The sequence below is a fragment of the Bubalus kerabau genome, chromosome 9, assembly GCF_029407905.1.
Source record: "Bubalus kerabau isolate K-KA32 ecotype Philippines breed swamp buffalo chromosome 9, PCC_UOA_SB_1v2, whole genome shotgun sequence".
NCBI lineage: Eukaryota > Metazoa > Chordata > Mammalia > Artiodactyla > Bovidae > Bubalus > Bubalus kerabau.
In genome coordinates, this window is record NC_073632.1 from 69,010,496 (window position 1) to 69,038,088 (window position 27,593).

The 27,593-nt window shown below is 36.9% G+C and overlaps 1 protein-coding gene across 4 annotated transcripts in view; it reads left to right on the forward strand.

Moving 5' to 3' along the window:
- The window catches only part of RNGTT (RNA guanylyltransferase and 5'-phosphatase), a 239,108-nt gene that overhangs the window by 14,915 nt on the left and 196,600 nt on the right, over positions 1 to 27,593 (forward strand). For all 4 annotated transcript variants that reach the window (XM_055535521.1, XM_055535520.1, XM_055535517.1 and 1 more), the window contains exons 3-8: positions 2,049 to 2,152; positions 2,242 to 2,330; positions 14,605 to 14,680; positions 15,986 to 16,226; positions 25,226 to 25,335; positions 26,526 to 26,627. In XM_055535521.1, coding sequence (XP_055391496.1) covers positions 2,049 to 2,152; positions 2,242 to 2,330; positions 14,605 to 14,680; positions 15,986 to 16,226; positions 25,226 to 25,335; positions 26,526 to 26,627 — 722 coding nt within the window. The remainder of the gene's footprint in view (positions 1 to 2,048; positions 2,153 to 2,241; positions 2,331 to 14,604; positions 14,681 to 15,985; positions 16,227 to 25,225; positions 25,336 to 26,525; positions 26,628 to 27,593) is intronic.

A 27,593-nucleotide genomic window follows, 5' to 3' on the forward strand; every position in this document is an offset into this window, starting at 1 on the left:
GCTTTAACCCTGCAGCCAGTGAAGGCTTTATCCCATCAAATAAAAAATAAGGTTTGTCAGGGAGCTGGGAAAAGCCAAGCAGCCATCTTGAATTTCCCATAGCCTCAGCTGTTTAATTTACAGCTATTGTTTAATCATTTTAAATTCCTTGATTTAGAAGTAAACTCTTACTGGGTCCTAAGGACATCAGGATAGAAAAAGGCTGACAAGGAGGGGTTAATTTTTTGTGGAATCAAAATGAACTTTATCTGTGGGTGCCACAATCTTCATAGATCATTGTGAAGTAATATTTATATACTTTACCAAAGTAACAAAAGATTTTAAAAACATATATAAATCACTTAAAAACAAAGAAATTCACATAGTCTGTTTTCAAACACGCATTCCAAGAAAACTGTGTTCTCTTAACAGAGAAAACCAAATTCCAGTCTGATACCAGCTTACTGTTAATAACAAAATTTGTTTATCTAGTTAATTTTAATTTAATCTTAGAAAGTCCTTTCTGTAAATCTTGAAGAGGTGGTATTTTTGCAAAGGCATCAAAGAGAAACCAGAGCTGTCTATAATGACAAAAAGGCTTAAAATGGCATGCTTAAAATCTGATGCCAGTCCAAAGTAACTTGGTTACTTTGCTGTGATATGTAACACTTTGAGATAGTAACTAGCATTATGACTAATAACATAATTCAGTACATACCAGAATATTAGAAACTGCATATAATTTCTAGGATATCTATATTGATAACATTTTCCATACAGTATAACTTGAGAAAATTTATTACTCATTTGACAGTACTGCCCAGATCAGGGTTCGAACTTGTGTCTCTGCATTGGCAGGTGAATTCTTTACCGCGGAGCCACCAGGGAAGCCCAAGGGCATTTTGACTGTACATGCTATTGCCCTGAGTACTCACTTTGATGATTGGTGCTGGAATGCTGAGTTGATGTGTGTCTGGAGCTTGTTCAGTTCAGTTCAGTTGCTCAGTCGTGTCCAACTTTTTGCGACCCCATGGACCGCGGCACACCAGGCCTCCCTGTCCATCACCAACTCCCAAAATTTACTCAAACTCATGTCCATTGAGTCGGTGATGCCATCCAACCATCTCATCCTCTGTCGTCCCCAACCTCCTGCCTTCAGTCTTTCCCAGCATCAGGGTCTTTTCAAATGAGTCAGCTCTTTGCATCAGGTGGCCAAAGTATGGGAGTTTCAGCTTCAGCATTAGTCCTTCCAATGAATACTCAGGACTGATTTCCTTTAGGATGGACTGGTTGGATCTCTTTGTAGTCCAAGGGACTCTCAAGAGTCTTCTTCAACACCACAGTTCAAAAGCATCAATTCTTGGGTGCTTCTGGAGTTTGAGTTTGGGTGTATTTCAGAGAAATGCTGTCCCTGTTGTAGCTGCTGCTGCTGCTGCTAAGTCGCTTCAGTTGTGTCCAACTCTGTGCGATCCCGTAGGCGGCAGCCCACCAGGCTCCCCCATCCCTGGGATTCTCTAGGCAAGAACACTGGAGTGGGTTGCCATTTCCTTCTCCAATGCACGAAAGTGAAAAGTGAAAGTGAAGTTGCTCAGTCGTTTCCGACTCTTAGCGACCCCATGGACTGCAGCCTACCAGGCTCCTCCATCCATGGGATTTTCCAGGCAAGTGTATTGGAGTGGGGTGCCATTGCCTTCTCCACCTGTTGTAGCTACTTCTAATAAATCATGGGTGGAGTGACAGACGTAGAAAACTACATCAGTATTTGCTTTTTAGGTAGGCTTTTGTAATGTTGAAGTGGAATCTGTTTTGCTTATATTCTTTTTTTTTTTTTTTTGCTTATATTCTTGTTTCATCATTTGTTTGGGATTAATTTATTTCATTCAGTGCCTAAGTTCTGTGTCTCAAATAAGACTTGGATAAGTGATACATTCATTGTTAATATGTTGACAGCGTGAACATAAACTCTCCTTCAGTGTAGATGAATGAACTGGCCCAGAATATTGCTATTCAGTCAACTTATTTTGGAACAGATTCAGTTACTAGGAAATCTTTCTTTCCTTTTGCCTAAGGTTAAAATGGGCTTGTTGGTAGACCTGACAAATACTTCAAGATTCTATGACAGAAATGACATAGAAAAAGAAGGAATCAAATATATAAAACTTCAGTGTAAAGGGTAAGTCATGTATTAAGAGTCTTTAATATTGAAACCTTTGCTGAAATTTGTCATCTCTACTTAGAAACAAAATGTTTCTGTATTTCTAGACATGGCGAGTGCCCTACAACGGAGAATACTGAGACATTTATTCGTCTGTGTGAGCGGTTTAATGAAAGAAACCCACCTGAACTTATTGGTATGTTTGGCTTTACTTTAGCCACTGTTGAATATCTTATTTTGTGATTGGGTTTCTATTCTCTTTTTCCAAATGGGTTGATACGGAAATTTTTTTTTTTCTTTTTAAAGTAATTACCAAGAAGTGTTTATTAAAGTAATAGTCTATTGGGAACTGTTATTAAAAATTAAAATGTTGTCTATTCATGATAATACTATGGTAGTGACTAGGATGTTATTTGCCTGGCAGACTTGGTGGGAAACTGTAAATGAATGAATGAAGGAATGAATGATTGTAATCCTTGTAACAACTCCCTGTGGTATGTGGCTGTATCCCTATTTTACAAATAGGAAAACTGAGTCTCAGAGAAATTAAGTAGTTTTTCCTTGTTCAAATGTCTAATAACTGTTTAAGCCAAGTTTGTAATGTTTCTGAACCAAGGTCCAAATCTCTAATTAGGTGTAACACTGGTTTCTAGATTGACCACATAAAAGTGAAAAAAATTTCTGTGTTATAAAATAACCAAAACAGAGCAAAATGCCATTTGACAAGTTGAGAGCAATAGTTGAGACATATATGATAAGATAAAAAAAATGGATATTCTTATGAAAAGATTCTATAATTCTTCAGGCCAAAGAAACATTCATCCATAGAAAAATATGGAAAACAATGAAAATGCAATACAGATAGCCAAGAAACATGAAAAAAGTTTCATTCTCCCTTGTTAATAAGAAATACAAATTAAAATATATGTTGTTACCTTCTGCAGACAAATTTGCAAAGATATAAAAAAATCATAATGTCAAGGATTTGATAAAATGGATGTACTGATACATTGTTAATTAAGGTGTTAATTGATATAGCCTCTCTGGAGGGCCATTTTGGTGATTTCTATTGATCCTAAAAAGTGTTCATATACCTTGACTCATCAAGGCCACATCTAAGAATTTATTTAAAGGAAGTAGTCATAGATGCACATAAAGATTTATGTGAAAGAAATTTTATCACATCTTCCTTTGTAATAAAAAAACCCTGGAAACAGCATATCTGATGGAAGCAGATCATTTATATTATACAGTATGCAGTTTATCTAATAGAAGAACAATAGTATGGGACTACATGACATAGCATTACGGTATGTATATGTGTTTATATTTACACATTCACATGAATATATGTAACAGGTATGCATATATTTAGGATACAGCTAGAAGATTCACAGCCTAAAATAGCATTGAACAATATATTGAACATTTATTTGAGCAATTAAAAGCTCTTTTCATTAGAGATAAGCTATTATAGGGATAAATGCTAAATGTACTTGAAGAATTCAAGAAGACTTAATGTCTGGAATCAGGTGTCATGATTTCAGAAACATTAATACTCTCAAATTGATAAATTGACCAGTTGTACTCTTGGAGGGGCCTTAGGAAGCATTACTATGAACTAGCTAATGGAGATGATGGAATTCCAGCTGAACCATTTAAAATCCTAAAAGATGATGCTGTTAAAGTGCTGTGTTCAGTACGTCAGCAAATTTGGAAAACTTGGCAATGGCCACAGGATTAGAAAAGGCCAGTTTTCATTCCAATCCCAAAGAAAGGCAATGCCAAAGAATGTTCAAACTACTGTACAGTTGTAATACTTTTTTACATCTAACAAGGTAAGGCTGCTCAAAATCTTTTAAGCTAGATGTACAAGTTGGATTTGGAAAAGGCAGAGGAACCAGAGATCAAATTGCCAACATACTTTGTATCATAGGAAAAACAAGGGAATTCCAGAAAAGTCTATTTCTGCTTCATTGACTAGGCTAAAGCCTTTAACTGTATGAGTCACAACAAACTGGAAAATTCTTAAAGGGATGGGAACACCAGACCACCTTACCTCCCTGCTGAGAAACCTGTATGCAGGTCAAGAAGCAACAGTTAGAACCGGACATGGAACAATGGACTGGTTCAAAATTGGGAAAGGAGTACGTCAAGACTGTCATCCTACTGACAATACGTAAAGTATTGTCATCCTGCTTATTTAACTTATATGCAATATGCAGAGTACATCATTCAAAATGCTGGGCTAAATGAATCACAAGCTGGTATCAAGATTGCTGGGAGAAATATCAACAACCTCAGATATGCAGATGATACTACTATAATGGCAGAAAAAGAAGAGGAACTAAAGAGCCTCTTGATGAAAGGGAAAGAGGAGAGTGAAAAAGCTGGCTTAAAAGTCAACATTCAAAAAATTAAGATCATAGCATCCAGTCCCATCACTTCATGGCAAATAGATGGGGAAACCATGGAAACAGTGACAGACTTAATTTTCTTGGGCTCCAAAATCACTGCAGATGGTGACTGCAGTGTTGAAGTTAAAAGATGTTTGCTCCTTGGAAGAACAGCTATGACAAACCTAGACAGTGTACTGAATAGCAGAGACATCACTTTGCTGACAAAGGTCCATCTAGTCAAAGCTGTGGTTTTTTCACTAGTCACGTATGGATGTGAGAGTTGAACTATAAAGAAAGCTGAGCACTGAAGAATTGATGCTTTTGAACTGTGGTGCTGGAGAAGACTCTTGAGAGTCCTTTGGACTTCAAGGAGATCAAACCAGTCAATCCAAAAGGAAATCAACTCTGAATATTCATTGGAAGGGCTGATGTTGACACTGAAGCTCTAATACTTTGGCCACCTGATGCAAAGAGACAACTCACTAGAAAAGACCCTGATGCTGGGAAAGACTGAGGGCAGGAGGAGAAGGGGACAGCAGAGGTTGAGATGGTTGGATGGCATCACTGACTCAGTGGATATGAGTTTGAGCAAACTCTGGGAGATACTGAAGGACAGGGAAGTTTGGTGTGCTGCAGTCTATAGGGTTGCAAAGAGTCAGACACAACTTAGCGACAAAACAACAATAATTCTTGGAAGAACTGATGGGAAAAATTTCTAAATTGAGTATTTTAACAAAGGAGTCTGAAATGCAGTACTTGGATGCAATCTCAAAGATGACAGAATGATCTCTGTTTGTTTCTAAGGCAAACTATTCAATATCACAGTAATCCAAGTCTATGCCCCAACCAGTAATGCTGAAGAAGCTGAAGTTGAACGGTTCTATGAAGACCTACAAGACCTGCTAGAACTAACACCCAAAAAAGATGTCCTTTTCATTATAGGGGACTGGAATGCAAAAGTAGGAAGTCAAGAAACACATGGAGTAACAGGCAAATTTGTCCTTGGAGTACGGAATGAAGCAGGACAAAGGCTAATAGAATTTTGCCAAGAGAACGCACTGGTCATAGCAAACACCCTCTTCCAACAACACAAGAGAAGACTCTACACATGGACATCACCAGATGGTCAACACCGGAATCAGATTGATTATGTTCTTTGCAGCCAAAGATGGAGAAGCTCTATACAGTCAGCAAAAACAAGACCAGGAGCTGACTGTGGCTCAGATCATGAACTCCTTATTGCCAAATTCAGACTGAAATTGAAGAAAGTAGGGAAAACCACTAGACCATTCAGGTATGACCTAAATCAAATTCCTTATGATTATACAGTGGAAGTGAGAAATATATTTAAGGGATTAGATCTGATAGAGTGCCTGATGAACTATGGATGGAGGTTCGTGACATTGTATAGGAGACAGGGATCAAGACCATCCCCGTGGAAAAGAAATGTAAAAAAGCAAAATGGCTGTCTGGGGAGGCCTTACAAATAGCTGTGAAAAGAAGAGAAGCAAAAAGCAAAGGAGAAAAGGAAAGATATAAGCATCTGAATGGAGAGTTCCAAAGAATAGAAGGAGAGATAAGAAATCCTTCCTCAGTGATCAATGCAAAGAAATAGAGGAAAACAACAGAATGGGAAAGACTAGAGATCTCTTCAAGAAAATTAGAGATAGCAAGGGAATATTTCATGCAAAGATGGGCTCAATAACGGACAGAAGTGGTATGGACCTAACAGAAGCAGAAGATATTAAGAAGAGGTGGCAAGAATACACAGAAGAACTGTACAAAAAAGAGCTTCACGACCCAGATAATCATGATGGTGTGATCCCTCACACACACCTAGAGCCAGATATCCTGGAATGTGAAGTCAAGTGGGCCTTAGAAAGCATCACTACGAACAAAGCTAGTGGAGGTGATGGAATTCCAGTTGAGCTCTTTCAAATCCTGAAAGATGATGCTGTGAAAGTGCTGCACTCAATATGCCAGCAAATTTGGAAAACTCAGCAGTGGCCACAAGACTGGAAAAGGTCAGTTTTCATTCCAATCCCAAAGAAAGGCAATGCCAAAGAATGCCCAAACTGCCACACAATTGCACTCATCTCACACGCTAGTAAAGTAATGCTCAGAATTCTCCAAGCCAGGCTTCAGCAATATGTGAGCCTTGAACTTCCAGATGTTCAAGCTGGTTTTAGAAAAGGCAGAGGAACCAGAGATCAAATTGCCAACATCCACTGGATCATGGAAAAAGGAAGAGAGTTTCAGAAAAATATCTATTTCTGCTTTATTGACTATGCCAAAGCCTTTGACTGTGTGGATCATAATAAACTGTGGAAAATTCTTAAGGAGATGGGAATATCAGACCACCTGACCTGCCTCTTGAGAAGCCTATTTGCAGATCAGGAGGCAACAGTTAGAACTGGACATGGAACAACAGACTGGTTCCAAATAGGAAAAGAAGTACGTCAAGGCTGTATATTGTCACCCTGCTTCTTTAACTTATATGCAGAGTACATCATGAGAAACGCTGGGCTGGAAGAAGCACAAGCTGGAATCAAGATTGCTGGGAGAAATATCAAGAACCTCAGATACGCAGAAGACACCACCCTTATGGCAGAAAGTGAAGAGGAACTCAAAAGCCTCTTGATGAAAGTGAAAGTGGAGAGTGAAAAAGTTGGCTTAAAGCTCAACAGAAGATCATGGCATCTGCTCCCATCACTTCGTGGCAAATAGATGGGGAAACAGTGTCAGACTTTATTTTTTGGGGCTCCAAAATCACTGCAGATGGTGACTGCAGCCATGAAATTAAAAGACGCCTACTCCTTGGAAGCAAAGTTATGACCAACCTAGATAGCATATTCGGAGAAGGCAATGGCACCCCACTCCAGTACTCTTGCCTGGAAAATCCCATGGGCAGAGGAGCCTGGTAGGCTGCAGTCCATGTGGTCGCTAAGAGTCAGACACGACTGAGCGACTTCACTTTCACTTTTCACTTTCATCCATTGGAGAAGGAAACGGCAACCCACTCCAGTGTTCTTGCCTGGAGAATCCCAGGGATGGGTGAGCCTGGTGGGCTGCCGTCTATGGGGTCGCACAGAGTCGGACACGACTGAAGTGACTTAGCAGCAGCAGCAGATAGCATATTGAAAAGCAGAGACATTACTTTGTCAACAAAGGTCCGTCGGTTATGGGTTTTCCAGTGGTCATGTATGGATGTGAGAGGTGGACTGTGAAGAAAGCTGAGCGCCGAAGAATTGATGCTTTGAACTGTGGTGTTGGAGAAGACTCTTGAGAGTCCTTTCGACTGCAAGGAGATCCAACCAGTCCATTCTAAAGGAGATTGGTCCTGGGTGTTCATTGGAAGGACTGATGCTGAAGCTGAAACTCCAATACTTTGGCCACCTCATGCGAAGAGTTGACTCATCGGAAAAGACTCTGATGCTGGGAGGGGTTGGGGGCAGGAGGAGAAGGGGACGACAGAGGATGAGATGGCTAGATGGCATCACTGACTCGATGGACCTGAGTTTGAGTGAACTGCTGGAGTTGGTGATGGACAGGTAGGCCTGGTGTGCTGCAATTCATGCGGGTCGCAAAGAGTTGGACACGACTGAGCGACTGAACTGAACTGATGGGTTATTAAAATTACAATTGTGATATAATACAGTATTCATTATTATATATTACTTGTTTTATATCACTGGACTGTGATTCTGTTCATGTAGATTGAAGTGGAAGCTTTTCCTTTGGGTCTGCTCAGTTTGGAGCACAGGTTGGGGTGGCAATTATTTATTGTAGTAATACTGAGAAGACAGTAACAGAAACTGGTCTTAGAGATGGTTTCTCATATCATCTTCTCAAACAAAAGAATTAAAGAATCAAGTCTGTGTTCTTAGGATCAGAAAATATTGGCCTGCTTTTACAGTATTTTAATTGTGTTTTTGAGATGCAGTTTTCATCAGCCTTCCACACATTCTTACTGTGACCACCAGGGGACATTGATGGCAGGGCAAAAGTGAGACACATTTATTTTCAAAGTTAGTCTGATTAAAAAAAAAATCTTTAAGTTAACTGATGTAACTGTCAGTACATGCAGTTAGCCTAGTTGTGGGATGATACTGTAGAGTTAGTGGAGATATAGAGTTCTGAAACACATAGAAGCTTCAAACGTTTTCTAATCGCTAAGTCTTGTCCAACTCCTCTGCGATCCCAGAGGACTGTAGCCTGCCCGGCTCCTTTTCCATGGAATTTCCCAGACAAGAATACTGGAGTGGGTTGCCATTTTCTTCTCCAGCGGATCTTCCTGACCCAGGGATCAAACTTTTGTCTCCTGCCTTGGCAGGCGGAGTCTTTACCACAGACCTGCCCAAGAACTGCTGCTGCTGCTGCTGCTAAGTCGCTTCAGTCGTGTCTGACTCTGTGCGACCCCATAGACCGAAGCCCACCAGGGCCCGCTGTCCCTGGGATTCTCCAGGCAAGAACACTGGAGTGGGTTGCCATTTCCTTCTCCAGCCCAAGAACTACAGCTTCATAATCTCATAATCCCTGGGGGCAGTACCCCCTAATTTATCTTCATAGTGGAAATTTTCAATCATACCAAAAGTAGGGAGAATAGTAAAATGCCACCTTATGTATCCATCATTCAGCTTCACTAATTATCATTTTACTGATACTTTTTTCATTTTTCCTCTCCTCCTCCTAACAAATTTTTTTCTGAGTTTTAAAGCAAACCATAGATACCATGTCATTTCACTAAAAGTGTTTCATTATGCATCTCTAACTGAGAAGAATTTTTGTTTTTTTATAACCACCATGCAGTTATACCAAACAGAATAATGAGAAATTCCTTAATGTCATCTGATGCTTAGTCTACTTTTAGATTTCCTCAATCCCCTTTTAAAGTTAGATTTTTCAAACCAGGATCCAGCAGTATCCAAATACTACATTTTGTTTTTTATGATTCTCTCTCTTTTAAATGCTGTCAGTTTGTTGGAGAAATCAGGTCTTTGTCCTATAAAATGCTCCATTATCTGGATTTACCTGAGTGCCTCCTCATGGTATTAGTTAACTTTTTCCTTTGTCCCCTGTCTGTCTTGTAAACTGGTAGTTAAAACAAGAGGCATAATTACATGTTTTAAGCAAGAATACTTCATAGTTGGTGTCGTATGTTTCCTTTTACCCTACATCAGTTAGCACATAATGTCTGGTGGACCCGCTTTTAGGGGTACAAAGATGAGTAAGTAGGTACAGGTAGTGGCATGTTATTTCCTCTGTTACTTTTTAATCTGTCTTTTACCTAATTTTTTTTTTTAATCTGTTGGTGATTGTTACTTTCTTCTGATATTTCATTAGGAGTTGCAAAACAATGATTTTTCTGATTGGCTAATTTCTTCATGAATTAGCTGGAATTCCTCTTTAGCAAAGAACTTTTCCTTCTCAACAATTTGATTATCCTGAAATGCAGTTTGTACTGGAAAGGCAAGTTAAATTTCTGATTGTTTTATTTATCAATTTCCAGAATAATGTATTGGTATCTTACCAATGTCTGGTGGTAACTGATTAATCTTATTATTATTTCTTTTTGGAGTATCTGTTTGAACTCATGAATTTTTGTGTAGTTGATATATTTAAATCATTTATAGTCAATATTTATTCTTATGCCCAAATTGCTTTATCCTAGGCCAGTGGGAGCCCCTTCAAGTTGATTTCTGTATCTTTTTGATAGCACCCCATCAGACTTTGACAGTTTTGTTGTTTTCTGGTATAACATGTTTTCCAGACATGGAATCAGTTATTCCTTTAAGGAACCTGGTTCCTTTAAGTGGAAAGTAGTATTTAGAAATAATCTAGGTATAGAGAGCATTCCATAATTAAACACATGAACATTTCTGCAGTTAAATACATGAATATTCATTCACACTAAGTGAGAAAAATAGACTATAAATAACGTCACATCAGTTCAGGTCAGGTTTTGTCCCCAAATGATCTACCCCAAATCTTAATTTTTAAGAGCTTTTTTAAAAATTATAATTACAAATAAGAGATTATGTATGGAGCTATGGTGCATTTGTTTGCTTGTGCTGAAAATTGAGGATAATAATTTTGTGGGCTGGAGAAATAAAGAAGTCTGTTTTTTGTTAAAAGAGAAATGACTGATTTCTTTGTAAATGGTAGACTAAAAGATATGTAACTTAACTAATGCCTCTAATTATTTTAGATGTTTCTAGTTATAAATACACAGGTCAGATTTTCGAATATATATTTTTATGAGTAGTGCATGTGAATTTTGTTTAAAAAAACATTTCTTTTGATTAAATAAAAATATTTTAAGATTACTTGACATGTAATAAGTTCTTAATAATTAATAGTTTCCTCTTGCTGTTCTTCTTCTTCTTCTTATTTTTTGCTCATTTAGACCAGAGGAGTCTCAACCTAAACACTATTGACATTTTAAATAGGGTAATTCTTTGTTTTGGGGGACTCTTCTGTGCACTGTAGGATGTTTAACAGCATTTCTGGCCTCTACCCACGAGGTGTTATGCCACCCCACCAGTTGTGACCATTAAAAATGTCTTCTGGGACTTTCCTGGTGGCTTAGTGGTGAAGAATCTGCCTGGCAGTGCAGGAGACACAGATTTGATCCCTGTTCTGGAAAGATCCCACATACCACCTAACGACTAAGCTCGTGTGCCACAGCTATTGAGCCTGTGCTCTAAAGCCAGGGAGCAGCAACTGCTGAGCCCACATGCCGCAACTACTGAGGCTTGTATGCCCACGTTCCACAGCAGGAGGAGCCACTGCCATGAGAAGCCTGAGCACTGCCGCTAGAGAGTAGCCCCTGTCACGGCTAGAGAGAAGTTGGCATAGCAACGAAGACCCAGCACAGCCAAAAAAACAACAAAAAGTCTCCTGACATTGCCAGATGTCCTCTGGGGAGGGGGGTGGGTAAAATCACCCCCAGTCGAGAATCATTTATTTAGACTCATCAGGTAATGTTTTTGATACTAAAAATAAGTTTATCTGATTAGTGAGAGAAAAAGGAAGTTGTGTATATTGAGATCAGGCAGTATTTAGAAAGCCATGTTGCCACCAGCCCTGTATAAGTCACCTCTTCCTAATTTATACTTATAGTCATTTCAGTATGTATATTTCTATAGTTAAAGCCCAGTTCTCTTTTTTTGTTGGGGAGATTGTTTTCCTTTCTTAATTTGAGATTTTAAAAGACTATCATTTTTCCTTAATATATAGATTAATGTTACTTTTTGAGATTCTGTATAAATTTATTTCCTTATGTTAGCTTAGAATAGAAAATGATGACAAATTTGAATAAGAAGTGACTTGAAATAGTTAATCAAGAGCTAATCTTTACTTACAAACTGTGCTCTGCTTGCCACTAGATGGACCTATTCTCATAATGAACAGAGGAAAACTGAAAAAAAAGAAAACAAATGCTTCCCCTCCCTACCTCCTAAACATTGAAGATAAATGAGGTTAGGCTTGTAGTATACCTATTTAATGAAATTAAAAAAAAAAAATCAGGTACATAATCTTCCATATTTTTCTATAGAGATTTGTTTTGTTGAAGGTTTTTATGTTTCTTACTTTATGCTTTTCTTACTTAAACAATCTAGTCATTTATTAATACTTTGAAGTATAACAATAAAGTAAAACTTAATGTACTTATTTAACAAAGAATATTAAAAGAGTACTGGTACTTAAATTGTGTATCATCACATGACTTAATCACTTGATTGCAATTATTTGTACATATGTTATTCGTAAAAATATTTGCTCTAAAGAGATGCAAAAACAGTAGTGGTGTAGATGAGAAACATATCTAAAGTTAGAGTGGTGTTATTTAGTCTCTAAGGCATGTCTGACTCTTTGAGACTCAGTGGACTGTAGCCTGCCAGGCTCCTCTGTTGGGATTTCCCAGGCAAGAATACTGGAGTGAGTTGCTATTCTCTTCTCCAAAAATTAGAGTATTTGTTGCTTAAATTGGTCTCAAATATAAAGTAGAAAGGAAATTTACACATTGTGTTGATACATGTTGAATAAAAAAGTCTGTTTACATAAACTGAACATCTTTGCATAATTTTTGAGGCACCTTTTCTTACAGAGCACTGGAGATGATGAATTTAGAGAGTTTCATGATTATAGCAGCTTATTTCTAAGGAGTGTCTTTTTTTGTTCAAGGCTGATCTCTTTATTATTATTTTTTTAAATCTCTTAGGAAACTTCATTTCAGTTATATCATTGTTCTCCAACCTCTGTGAATTAACCAGATCTTTCTCAGCCTATAAACGTATTTAAACCTCTTATATTAAAATATTACCCTGCCCCCAAAAAACCTTTTCTTGCTCTTTTATATGTCCCCTTCCCCTTCCCAGCACACTTTCCAAAAGATTGATATTCATATCCATTCATTCCTGTTCACCTCATTGCAATCTGGAGTCCTCCCTCTAAACAAATAGCGACTTTCAGTTCTAATCTTCATGTGACATTTAAACAGTGCTTGGGACTTCCTCTTTCCCTGGTAAACATGACCGCATGTTCATGTTCTCTTTATTTTCTTGACCCCCATGAAAGTTCATTTTTAGTCTTTTTTAAATGCCTTCCCACCCCCTCAACTTAGGGGTGAAGTGTTAGTTTTCCTCACATTCCATCTTTATTTATGTTTTCTTGTTCTACCCATTTTTAGTGATTTTATCCACGCCACAGACAGCTTCTGTAGTTGACTATATGCTGATCATTCTTGAATCCACAACTCCAGCTAGACCTTTCTGTGAAGCTCTTTACCCTATTTCCAAATATTTTTGAGTCTCATAAGAAAACACTGCCCACCCCCCCCCATTTTTTTTTTTTTTTTTTTGTATTTTGGCCACACCACCAGGCATAGGGATGGTTCCCTGACCAGGAATTGAACCCATGCCTCTGCAATGAAAGCGCCGAATCCTAACCACTGGAAGGTTAGGATCCCACTGGGTCACCAGGGGACTTCCTATTAAGAACCTTAAACTCTGCACGTCCAAGTGTGCTCACTGTGTTGACTCTGCACATCCAGCTGTACTCATTGTGTTGCCCAGTAAACTGATATAAACTCCTGTATTTTGTAACTTGGTGGGTGGTATCACTGCCTAATTAGTCATCCAAGTCAGAACCGAAGACTCCTTCTACATCTTTTGTATCAGTGTTGACAGTAATTGATCCCTCAGATTGCAGATTCTACCTTAAATGTTTCTTCCATCTGCCTCTCCGTGTTATTCCCATCACCAGGACCCTTGTCAGTCAAACTCTAATCTCACATAGAGATTAGTGGATGATTTCCTTACTAGTTTTCTTGGCTTCATTGATGCTTCTTCTCTGTTTTGTGTTGAACTGCCATTGAAGTGGATTTTCTAAAATGTGATAATTTAGTAATGTACACCAAGTCGTTTTTATTACATTTTCAAAGTAGTTAAAATGATTTGAGAATGCAATCATTTTTGGAAGTTATGAAGCTCATTTGTAGCTTTGCATATTATAAAGATAGGACCATACTTACCTGGAATATGTTCTGAAAAAAAGCTTAACAAAAACAAATTTCTTTTTCTCAGCAGTTTTTCCTTTTAAAAGTCTATTTTGAAACATTATAGGCTAATGTAAAGATACAGTCAGTTGGCTTCTAGAGAACTTTAAAGTAGTATTATTTTTATTGTACTGTATATTCATCAATTTCTGTATCCAGTCAAGTGTCCTGTGTGGGTATGTATGTGTGTCTTTTAGAGTTGTGTGTTTGATGAAATATCTCCATATGTAAAATGCTTGGATCTTTTAGTTTTGAAATTAAACTTTAGACCTTAGAAACATTTGTAATTAATAAATCAGTATGTTATATTTACACTTTTTGCTAGTGCTCTAAGTTAAATTCCAAGCAATTTAAGCTGACAGGTTTAATAGTTATAAGAGAGGGCTGAGTTTTAAAAATGTGGCTATTTTATAAAATGATTGAAATGTTTTGTTTGCAGGTTGGAATTTTGAAGTGAAATGTGGCCTCTGAAGTGATTTGTAATTTTAAATCAAAACTGCTTTATTTTCTAGGTGTTCATTGTACCCATGGTTTCAATCGCACTGGTTTCCTTATATGTGCCTTCTTGGTGGAGAAAATGGATTGGAGGTATTTGTTTCTTGTTGTAGTGAAAGAAGATATATTTAGTAATTGATAAAAAATTTTATTGATTTTTTTTCAGTTTTAGCATTTTCTATTTCTAGGTTTTTGGTGAAGTAATGATTAACATGATTTCAGTGGTTTTTGTTTTAGATTTGGTTAATCTTTAGAATACCATTCATTACTGATGTTTTCTACCAAGTAGCATGTTGAGTGCTTATGGATCCTAAATACTATACATTTTCTTTCCCAGATTTTTTTTCACATCTTTCAGAATTATCAGAGATAAGTTCTCCCAATATTTTGTGTATGTTTTCACCTTGGAGGTTACTACTGTTGTTTTTCATTTCATTTTTAAATACCTTTTAAAAAAAATAGCTGCTGAGTATTAGAAAAAGCTTAAATACCATAAATACCACGTACCTTATGTTAAAACTGTTTCAGAATGGTTTGTCTATTAGTAGATTGAATGCCTTGAGAGTAGGGACTGTGGTGTGTCCATTTTATAAAACTTCTGTTGTGTTTTGTATAATAGTCTTAAATATAAAGGTATTTTGGGGGACTGAGTTACTCTGTTTAAGCCAATCAACAGGTCTTTATGAGCACCTGTTAACTTGTAAAGTGTCTTTTTAGATTCTGAGAGATTAGAGAATGAGATATTTCTGAATTTCCTCATTTACTTTAAAGGTCTTTTGTTTACAAAGCCTTTCATGCAGTAAGTCCTTCTCTGAATATAATCACCTGAAGTAGACATGTGATTATATGTTTCCCTGTTCACTTATCCTCTGTGGTTCTCTACTGCATACATTCTGCCTCTGCCTTTCTGCCCTTTCAGATGCTCTAAAAGGTAACTCTACACTATGTCAACTGCTGTGTCAGACTCAGCCTATGCTTAGCCTCACTCTGATGACCTCTGCTCTTAACGCTTGGGTCTGTTGAAAGTTCCTGAAAAACCAGCATGCTTTTACTTTATCTTCATGTTGCTTTTCCTTGACTGGTGTTTTCTGTTACAGTCAGACCTCAACCTTTAAGGGTTTACTTAAATTCTTTACAGACTCCACCTGGGTCTCCTCATTACACTCATTGCAGTTTACCTTTAGAGTTTAGGAAATACCATGTACCTTGTGTTAAAACTGTTTCAAAATGATTTGTCTTAGTAGATTGAATGCCTTGAGAGTAGGGATTGTGATGTATCCATTTTATGAAACCTCTATTATACTTTGTTATAATAGCCTTAAATATAATAAGAGAATTTTGATAAATCTGCATAAATGGAGAGTAGTGAGGAAATTGCATGGTGTTTGTTTTCCATAGTATTGAAGCAGCAGTTGCTACTTTTGCTCAAGCCAGACCACCAGGAATTTATAAGGGTGATTACTTGAAAGAGCTTTTTCGTCGCTATGGTGATATAGAGGAAGCACCACCCCCACCTCTATTGCCAGATTGGTGTTTTGAGGATGATGAAGATGAAGATGAGGACGAGGATGGAAAAAAGGAATCAGAACCTGGGTCAAGCGCCTCCTTTGGTAAAAGGAGAAAAGAACGTTTAAAATTGGTAATGTTTAAAGCTATTATTATAGTCTTTACCTTTTTCCTCTACAGGCTTATTGAGATTTATGCAAATAGAATGTTGACTATGTTGGTTTTGCTGGATTTGTAAGGTTTCTCTATACCTGTTATTTCCAAAGACTCTTTTTTTTGACTGCACCACGTGGCTTGTGGGGTCTTAGTTCCCCAACTGACGATTGAACCTAGACCCTTGGCAGTGAGAGTGTGGAGTCTTAACTACTGGACCACCAGGAAAGTCCCCCAAAGACTTTTTTTTTTAAATTAATTTTTATTGGAGTATAGTTGCTTCATAATGTTGTATTCGTTTCCTCCTTCAGCAAAGGAGGTGAACTTTTCAGCAAAGAAAAGTGAACTTTGCTCACTTCAGCAGAGTGAATCAGTTATACATACACAGTTATCCCCTCTTTAGATTCCCTTCCCATTTAGGTCACCACAAAGCATTGAGGAGAGTTTCCTGTCCTTCCAAAGATTCTTGATAGCCATGGATCATGGCCTTTTCTACCAAAAATTTTCAGTTATATAAATTTATCCCGTTTTTGTTTCTTAGGTAAACCAAAGAACTGTTAGATTGAGAATTTATTGTTTCTTTGCAAAAGATGTGAGATTCCAACTAAATATAAAGTGAATATTTTTACTAGTGCTTTACTTGTCTCATATTTAAAATAACTTTATACATAAATTCTCCTTTCCATGGGTGGCACTTTCATATTTTTCTGTAAAGTTGAATTCAGAAGACTCTTACTTCTTCAATAAGCAATTCCTATTAATCTTCTAGAAATACAAGGCCTAACAAAAAACTTTAGGTGTTACCTTCTTTTCTTGGTGGGATAGTGGATATATTGAGAAGAAAAATGCTGGTTGTGACTGTACATACAGAAGTATATGTTGTAGGCCAAAGGGGAAAGTTAGGAAAAGTGTGGTGGTAATTAATTGTTAATAAAGTTAATCATTCAGGTTTGTGGGATACCATGGTTGAGTAGTAAGCAGTAAACCTCACAACTCATTTCTTAGTAGGTGTTGATTCACAGGCAGGGAAGAAAATACCTTAAATGTAAATCATAAAATATAATTATTTGGGACTTAAAGTTTCTTGTTTGGAAAACATTTTGTTAATATGTACATATTTCAAACTTCAACATTCTACCACCACTAACAAGTGTATAAATTGCTTTGAAACATGAAACTAATTTCAAAAATAACATTTTTTTTTTACTCTAACTTATTTTCTGGATTTATATACATCTGAAATTACTGAATCACATACCTGGAAAAATAAGTATCATATTCTAAAGAAAGTCTACTAGCATAATGCATAGATGATTACCCTCTTATATCATTTTTATGAGGGAATTCAACTGAATTTTTTAAGAGTAACATTAATTAGAAGCATATACTTAATGTGTTCTTGAATTATGATCTAGTATTTAAAACTGTAAAAGTTTAAACAGTTTACTGGAAAAGATCAGTTTTCATTCCAATCCCAAAGAAGGGCAATGCCAAAGAATGCTCAAACTACCGCACAGTTGCACTCATCTCACATGCTTGTAAAGTAACGCTCAAAATTCTCCAAGCCAGGCTTCAGCAATATGTGAACCATGAAATTCCAGATGTTCAAGCTGGATTTAGAAAAAGCAGAGGAACCAGAGATCAAATTGCCAAAATCTGCTGCATCATCAAAAAAGCAAGAGAGTTCCAAAAGAACATCTGTTTCTGCTTTATTGACTATGCCAAAGCCTTTGACTGTGTGGATCACAATAAAATGTGCAAAATTCTTCAAGAGATGGGCATACCAGACCACCTGACCTGCCTCTTGAGAAACCTGTATGCAGGTCAGGAAGCAACAGTTAGAACTGGACATGGAACAACAGACTGGTTCCAAATAGGAAAAGGAGTACGTCAAGGCTGTATATTGTCACCCTGCTTCTTTAACTTCTGTGCAGAGTACATCATGAGAAACGCTGGGCTGGAGGAAGCACAAGCTAGAATCAAGATTGCCAGGAGAAATATCAATAACCTCAGATATGCAGATGACACCACCCTTACGGCAGAAAGTGAAGAAGAACTAAAGCCTCTTGATGCAAGTGAAAGAGGAGAGTGAAAAAGTGGGCTTAAAGCTCAACATTCAGAAAACGAAGATCATAGCATCTGGTCCCATCACTTCATGGCAAATAGATGGGGAAACAGTGGAAACAGTGTCAGACTTTATTTTTTGGGGCTCCAAAATCACTGTGGAAGGTGACTGCAGCCATGAAATTAAAAGACGCTTACTCCTTGGAAGGAAAGTTATGACCAACCTAGGCAGCATATTCAAAAGCAGAGACTTTACTTTGTCAACAAAGGTCTGTCTAGTCAAGGTTATGGTTTTTACAGTGGTCATGTATGGATGGGAGAGTTGGACTATAAAGAAAGCTGACCACCGAAGAATTGATGCTTTTGAACTGTGGTGTTGGAGAAGACTCTTCAGAGTCCCTTGGACTGCAAGGAGATCCAACCAGTCCATCCTAAAGGAGATCACTCCTGGGTGTTCACTGGAGGGACTGATGGTGAAACTGAAACTCCAGTACTTTGGCCACTTGATGTGGAGAGCTGACTCCTTTGAAAAGACCCTGATGCTGTGAAAGATTGAGGGCAGGAGAAGGGGATGACAGAGGATGAGATGGTTGGATGGCATCACTGACTTGAGGACATGAGTTTGAGTAAGCTCTGGGAGTTGGTGATGGACAGGGAAGCCTGGTGTGCTGCAGTCCATGGGGTTGCGAAGAGTCTGATACAACTGAGCGATTGAACTGAACTGAACTGATTTTACAAAATGAGTTAAGTTTGCAGCATTTATTTTTCTTTGCCAGCAGAAATGTTTTAAAAATGACATTTATTTAAAAATATTAAGTACCATTAAATCCTTATTGTTGCAAAAGAGCTCCAGTGGCATAAGAGGAAACTAGCAGAGAAGTGCATGTTTCTTTAGGGGGAAAAAAATGATGTAAAATAAAAGCAAACCCAAACCTGGTTTCTCCTGTTTTGTTTTGTCAGTTACTCACAGGAGTATTTAAAAATTCCTCACTATGATTATGGATTTACCTATTTCTCCTTATAGTTCTGTTAGATTTTGCTTTATATATTTTGAGGTGACACATTTCACATTCGTGTGAAAATGCCTTTATTTTCCTCATCTTTTTGAAGAACAGTTGTTCTTCGAAACCCAGGTTCTTGACTTCTGTGTTGGCGTGTTGAAGATACTATTCTGTAATTCATTTCTTTTGAGAAGTTGCTTCTTTGAAGGCAATTTCTTTTTGGTTTTGATTTTCAGCAGTTTTACTATGATGTTTCTCCCTGTGGTTTTCTTTGCATTTTTCCAGCTTCCTACTTGCAGTGACCCTTGAATCTATGGTTGGATTTTTCTTTTATCAGTTTTAGATATTCTTGGCTATTATCTCTTCAAATATTATTTTAAATCAATTTTTTCATCTCTTTCCTTCTACCCAATAGACCTTTTATATTTTATTATTTCTTAAAATGTTGTCTATGTTCTTTTCAGTACTTTCTATCCTTTTGTTTCATTTTTTTCAGTCTGGATATTTTTTTCTGATCCAGTGTTTTAATTCTCTGTTTTAAGTTTGTGCTGCTGTTAAATTTATCCATTGAGTTCTTAATTTCATTTATTTTACTTTCACTTCTGGAATTTCAGCTTGAGTATTAAAATAACTTTCAGTTCTCTACTGGGATTCTGCATCTTGTCATTTAGGTTTTTGAATTTATTAAGCCTATTTGAAAGCCCATGTGAAGTAACTAATGTACAGCTATCCTCTGGGTCTTTCTTTTTTTTTTTTTCTTCTTGTGTCCTTTGATTTCTAGTCAGCTGTAGTTTTTTTTTTGTTTTGTTTTGTTTTCTTCATACCTGGGTATTTCTGCTAGCTAGACATTATGTATGAAAAATTACGGAAATGATTTGCGGCTCTTTACCACGTTATCTTCCTTCAGAGAAGATTTACTTTTGCTCCTACACAAAATAGGAGTAGAGAATCTTAACTCAGTTCGGAATTGACCTGTTAAAAGCTGGGCTTTAGTTTGAGAGCTGGTCTGATTTTGGTTCACCCCAATTCCTAGAGTGTGGTCCTCTGGGAATTCTAACTGAAAGCTTGGAAAATTAAGCAGGACCTCTCCTTGATGGCCTGGTACTCTAGTTTCTGTTTTCCCATCTTGTGATAAATGCTGAAAGTTCTGTTCAGTTTCTTACCCTCTCAGCTACTGTTTTTGAAACAGTGCCTATAGAGGAAAATCCTAGAGGAGAAAAATTATGCCAGCTGTCTAGCACATCTCACTGGAATTCCATTCTTTCTGAGTTATTGGCTTCAGGTCCTTACCACCTTTATAATTCTCTGATGTCTTAAAACAGGTACTTTTAACTTGTTTTGTAGTGTTTTCTCATGGCTACACAATTGGTCTAAATAAGCTAGTCTGCCATTGCTGAAAGCAGCAAGCTTCCCTTCTCTGTTTTTGGAGGAAGCAATTAGGTTTGATCTCTGACTGACATTGAGGACATGGTGAATTTCAAGAATATTTGTATTTATACTTCCAAAGGTGGAGTCATGAAAAAAGAAAACTCTAAAGCCTTATGTACTTTAGTAGGTTTTTCTTCTTTTCAGATCATAATTAATAAATATTAAAATTGTTAAATATTTTTTATTTATAAAAATAATATCTTACATTAAAGAAAGTTTGGAAACAAATAATCTTTCAGTTTTCACCCTACCACTAGCGTTTTTATCATCTTAAAAGAATTTCTTCCTTTTACTTACCTGTCTCTTTTAGAGTGTCCACAAGTGACTTAAAGTTCAGTTCTCTTTGTAAAATAAAAATGTGAAAATCTGGAAGTGTATAGGGTTAAAAGTTATCTCTTTATTCCCACTTCTACTCTACTTTTTGATTATACTTCTAGATACTGAGTTCTTCTATGCATTTATATACATTTATTCAGTTTTAACCTGACTCCCCATACCTATTGTTAACATAAATGTATTTAATATTAGCTTTTTTTTTTTTTTCCCCACTTGGATATCTTTTCTTAGTACATACAGAACTACCTTATTCCTTTTAGGTAGCACCAGAGGGAATAGTTTATAAGCAGCAAACAGAACATTTCTTTAGAAGACAAGAGAGGGCATCAAGCCATAAAATAACAGCAGGCTATTATGAAGAAGAACCAGTTAGAGAACTTGGAAATTATAATAATAAAGGAAATAATCAGGAGGTGGGTTTGATAGCAGCCTGAAGTTAGCAGCCTGAAGGAGATTATCAAACTGGAAGATCCAGGTAAGAAATTTTTCCTGGATGTAGCACAAAAGGACAAAGAAATATGCAGAATAGTTTAGAGTTTTAGGTAGTGACCTGTGTGAATGATTTAATGGTACGAAAAGTCACAGAGGGAACAAGTATGGTAAGGATAGGAAGTGTCTTTCTGAGGTTTATTTTCTGTGACAGTAGAGCTAGGTCACAGTAGTGATCTTAAGAAACTAATGGGAGGTAAGAAAAAGGAGACAGTTGTGTTCAGGGTCCACAGTGCCGCCCCGCTTTTGAAAATTTGCTAGAACTCAACATATACTTAGTTGTCCTCAGAGCTAAGATTTAGTGCAGCAATGTACTAAGAATATCCAGATCAAAAGGGGAAAAAAGAAGTGGAGTTTTGAGGAGTCCATGTGCAGGCTTCCTTATGCTCTCTCCTTCCCACAGGGAATCAATCATACAGAGCTCACTCTTCCCATAGCAGTGGAAATGCAGCAGCGTGTGTGTGATGTTGCTGTCTAGGGAAGCTTGTTAGAGTCTCAGTGCCTATGGTTTTTATTCATGGTTGGTCATGCAGATAGCATGTACCTAGCATGTATCAGTATTCCAGAATCCCAGAAGCAAAGCATTTGTTCAGCGTAAGTTTTATTGTCTGTACAGGTAGTTTAGGCATGATGACCCAGTCTTATCAGTTGACTGAGAACAGTGAAGGTCGTTTCCCAGATGCCATCCAGAGGCCCACCTGGCAAGCAGTCCTGTTACATTAACTCTTTTCTACACACTGGTGCACACTATTTGAGCAGTTTAATTATGAGCAAAAAGGGAGACGGAGGGTGATTGCTTGATGCAGACATATTTAGGAAAGGCTTCAAGCATAGTTATTACTTGAGGATAGGAACTAGTGGAATCAATGAAGTTGAAAATAACCTGAAATCATAGCAGAAGAAATGGTAGAGCAATTTCTGAGGAGACTGAAGGAAATGGAGTTCATGAGCAGATAGAAATAGGTCTTTAACAAGAGTGGGGAAATCTTATCCTTTGCACTGAGATTGTGATTTTTCCTCAGTAAATTTCAGCTGCCTGTTTCCTTGTGGGTGGGGAAGGTATCCCATCCACAAAGAGAGCTTTTATGCAAACAGCCACAGTGGATATCTGCCCTACTTGATGTCTGCTGCTGCCGCTAAGTCGCTTCAGTCGTGTCCGACTCTGTACTACCCCGTAGATGGCAGCCCACGAGGCTCCCCCGTCCCTGGGATTCTCCAGGCAAGAACATTTGATGTCTAGTTGACTGCTAATGGCTGAATGAGTTAGCCTGAATGAAAGAGGAGCTATAGAGGGTGGCCAGGAGAGCAGTGAGGATGTAAGAGAATTGTTTACGCTATGGGACTTGGGCAGTGCGAGAATGAGTGGTTTTCACTTAAGAGAAAAGTGAGTCCTTTTCTTGGTGGAGAGCTAGCTTCCAGTGAAGACACAGGGTACAGAGTGTTCATGAAAAAGGTTGAGTTTACAGGGAAGGTTATTTATGAAAAAGAGATTCCAGGGTTTACATTGGAAAGGTGATTAATGATAAGATGAACCAAGAAGGGGCTCAGAAGCAGTGAGGACAAGACCATCAGAGAGGAAAGGTGACTGGAGAGTTGAATTTTGGGTGATGTCAACAGTGTGGTTGACAGGCATGACATGTGTGGATGTAATTAATTGGCAAGTTCATGGTTAGAAAACTTTCATTTTTCTTTTAGTTGAGATTGAAGATAGTTAACAGAGAGCCAAGAGTGATTAATTCTTTGTATCTGTACTGAGGCTCAATATTTATTTATTCTGTTCAGTTAAAAAATTTAGCTTGTTCAAATGTAGTGTTTGTGTTTTTAGGATTAATTTATGCTAATTTGACCTTTGCTTTTCAGAAATTATCATTGATTTTTTTGTCTTTGCTTAGGAAATACATGCTCATAAGTGAAACTGGATACCTTCTTCATGCAAAACTTCTATGCTATTAGTACTTTCAGAGTAAAGATGCTTTCTTTTTTAAAATTAATATATATATAAGATATAATTTTATCAGGATATTGAAGTTATTTGAGTATCTCAGTAACTATGTTGAAAAAACAACCACCTGATTAAGTTTTCCTTTGAAAATACTGTTTAGTTATTATATTTAATGGAGAAATGATTCTAAAACAGAAACTTCATTGGCTGATAAAGAGAGGTTATGGTATAATAGGAGAGGAATGGTACTCTTTCATCCTTTGGCTCATGGAACCTCCCTTGAAGGAAAACAAAGTAGATGACATTTTAAATAACTATAAAATATGATTCAGAACTAGGGGCAAAAAGTAGGATCAGTGTATGCTGGATTGACGTAGGACTCTTCTAGATTTGACCTAGGACTCTTCTAGATGTATATGTACTAAAATTGCATTTTTTTCCCCTTCCCACATAGTTCAGGTTGCCAAGCCTTTGCCAGAAGATTGATCATTGCAGTTTGCAGACCATATTTTTTATTCCTTAATTAAGTTAACAGCTAGAGTTGTTTTATAGATTTTTCTTGAGACTGATGCCAGCCCTCTTACGGGTTGCAAAGTAATTGTAACATGAATCTAGACTATTTTTTTAGTGTCTAAAATTTCCAGGAGTGTTCTTTATTTATTTGATACATAAATTCTCCATCTGCTTCACTTCTCTGTGATATTTTAAAAGTATATTTGCTATGAAATACAATAATACATTTTCTGTAGTTCTGAGTTAAAGGATTTAGATTAAAACTTCAGGGATGATGGAGAAGGAAATGGCAACCCACACCAGTATTCTTGCCTGGGAAATCCCATGGACAGAGGAGCCTGGCAGGCTACAGTCCATGGGGTTGCAAAAGAGTTGGACATGACTGAGTGACTAAGCAACGAAAAGTACAAAGTGTTCAATCCTAACTAGTTAGCTGAAATCATTTAGAAGTTGTGTGGGTCAAAGCAGTGGAGAATGTACGCATTAGATCTCATTCAGTTAATAAACTTTACTGAATCCTGTGTATGTTTGTTAAACAATAAACCGAAAGCTTTTGTATTAAAAAAAATTCAGTGATGAGTAATATTTAGTTTTTATGTTGATACATCCAATGACTATAGCTTAGCCATTTTGTCTACTGTTAGAGTCTTATTCTAGTTTATAAAGGTATATATTGTAGGTGTGTATCTCAAAATCCAAGTTCCATTAGGGACACAACTTCCCATCCTCTTCAATGAGAATCTTTGGTGAATGGTATAGTTTAGACCTGGGTTCAAATTCTGTTTTTACCATTTGAATAAATTGCATAAAATCGTTATGCCTCAGTTGTTCATCTATGAAATAAATGTAATGCAGTCTGATTCTCAGAATTGTTATAAAGGTTAGAGAAACTGTAAAATGCCAGGTACTTTGCCTGACTGAGTAAATGGTGGGTAAGTTATTATTGCTGTTATGATTCCTGAATAGTGACCATGTTTGCTTTGATAGCATGATATAGACACTGGGCTGTATATGTACATTGAAAATCATATGCTGGATTAAGGAAAACTAGTGTGAAATCCCAGAGAAGTCTACAGAACCTCTGTAGCAGACTATTTGTTGCATATATTTACTCAGATTTCTGAAAATAAATGAATCTATCATTCCGTCTAGTCTTTGTAGATAGATTTGAACTCTAATGTATTTTTCTTTTCCTTTTATTTTCAGGGTGCTATTTTTTTGGAGGGTGTAACTGTTAAAGGTGTAACTCAAGTAACAACTCAGCCAAAGTTAGGAGAGGTACAGCAGAAGTGTCATCAATTCTGTGGCTGGGAAGGGTAATAAGCATTTTAAATTTTAATTAAAGTTTTAAATAAAATTTATTCTTACTCTGCAGTACTTAACATTAATGCAAACGGTGACATAGCTTCTTTGCTCCATGAAATTTCTGTGTTTACGTAGAATTTTTTGTCAAGCAAAAGTTTATCAGATTTTTCTCAAGATAAACAGTGTAATTAGATTTTTGAGTCAAAATTAGATGACTCACATGTCTTCTCTAGAGGAATAGAAAATTACTATTGTTACCTTCTGGTATTTGTTTTGTGAGTTTGATTCTACTGTTGCTGATTAGAGTTTTGGTTGCCCTTATGATTTTATTAAGAAAGAAGAGGTGAAACTTGAATGAGCCTCACTTTCCAGTTTTTCTGTTATCAGAAACCTAGAAGAATCAGCTTTAAATATACTCTACCCCTTACCATGACTTGAAGATATTCATAAGACATTTTATAGCAGAGTATTCAGGAGAGAGTTCATGGCTCTTATCTGTTGCTCTCAGGTCTTGGTCTGTGATCATTCCTGTTAGTCTTTGCCATCTGTGGCAGAAAACTGTAATACAGTTAGAACATGATGAAATAGGGTTATTGTTAAAAATTCCTAATATAAAGAACTTTTGGACTGGTACATACAGATCAATCAACTAGAAATAATTTTAACTGAAAGCTGCAAATGATGATGAAGTGATGTCAGTTTTAGTGTTCTGTTAAACCCTTGCCAGTGTACCTTAATCTCGACCTAAATTTCTCCTGTTTTGTCACTTCTGGGCATCTTTTGAGCAGAAACTTGCCAACCCTGCAGAGTTATGCCAAGTTGGCAGTGTCATGATGGAGAAATATGGGGTCTAGAGCAATGTAAGATAATTAAGGCAAGACTTAAACTTCTTCCTGAAGTAAAAGACATGTAAATATATGTGCTTTACTATTTAGATCATGTATGTTAATATTTAAAAATTAGCCCAGTAGTCATAATTCATAGTGGCATGTAGGATCTTGTTAACTTGCATTTTAAAATGTGAAGGAAATGATAAGATTTTGTTAGCATTCTTGTGAAAGCTGATATTACTCCAACTGATGTTAATTTCGTGATTGGGAGACCATTGTGCTACATGTGTGACTTGTGTGAGATTGGTTTAAGACATGTATTGCTTTGTATGGATACCAGCCATAATAGTGATATAGTGATCTTCGTTAAGGTCTGGATTCCCTGGAGCACAGCCTGTTTCCATGGACAAGCAAAACATTAAACTTTTGGAGCAGAAGCCATATAAAGTAAGCTGGAAAGCAGATGGTACTCGGTAAGTTAGACTTCGGAAAAAGAAAAGTTATACTAAATTACCCGAATGCTTGAAGAATATTGCTTTGTTGTGAGAGAAGGTTTGTACTTTTGGGAGTGACATGAACAGCAAAATAAACTGTTTCATATATTGTATAGTTTTTGTTTTGCTAGTATTCTTAGTTGTCTACTAGTTATCTCTTTCATTTTCTAAATATTTGGTTTCAGATTTATGTTAGTTTGAAATGAATCTATACCAGACTTAAATCTGAAAGTATTTTTTCTTAATAATATTGTACTTTTTGGTATGTCTGCTGCCCACCACCTTGTCTTTAATGGTTGTTGGGCACTTCTAAAATTAACAAATGTATTATGAGTTTATAATCTAAAAATTACCAAGTCCCCGATTCATTCTGTATTTTATTCCTTCTATAGTTTTTCTTTTTCTGTTAATCCTTACTAATACTTTTTGTAATTTTATCCACTCTTAAGGTTCTATTCATACAACAGAGCTTAGCTTCACATTTCATATTCCTAAGTTTAAAAATATTGATTAGTAAAAATTTTATGCTTCCTCAATACCATTTAACTTTTTCTCGATTGTAATCTATTTTATATGGCTTTGCTATATATGTATTTATTCATTCATCAAATTTTATACCAGTTGAAATAATTACTTTAACAGATAGTAATATAGAAGTCATTAATTTTTTCATAATGAAAATAGTTTAGAATAATTAGAGTGTATGTAGTATGTGTGTGGGCTTCCCCAGTGGCTCAGCAGTAAAAGAATCCACCTGCAATGCAGGAGATGCAGGTTCGATTCCTGGGTCAGGAAGATCCCCTGGAGGAGGGCATGGCAGCCTTCCCCAGTATTCTCGTCTGAAGAATCCCATGGACAGAGGAGATTGGCAGGCCACAGTCAGTAGGGTCACAAAGAGTTAGACACAACTGAAGCGACTTAGCATGAACGCACATATATGTGTGC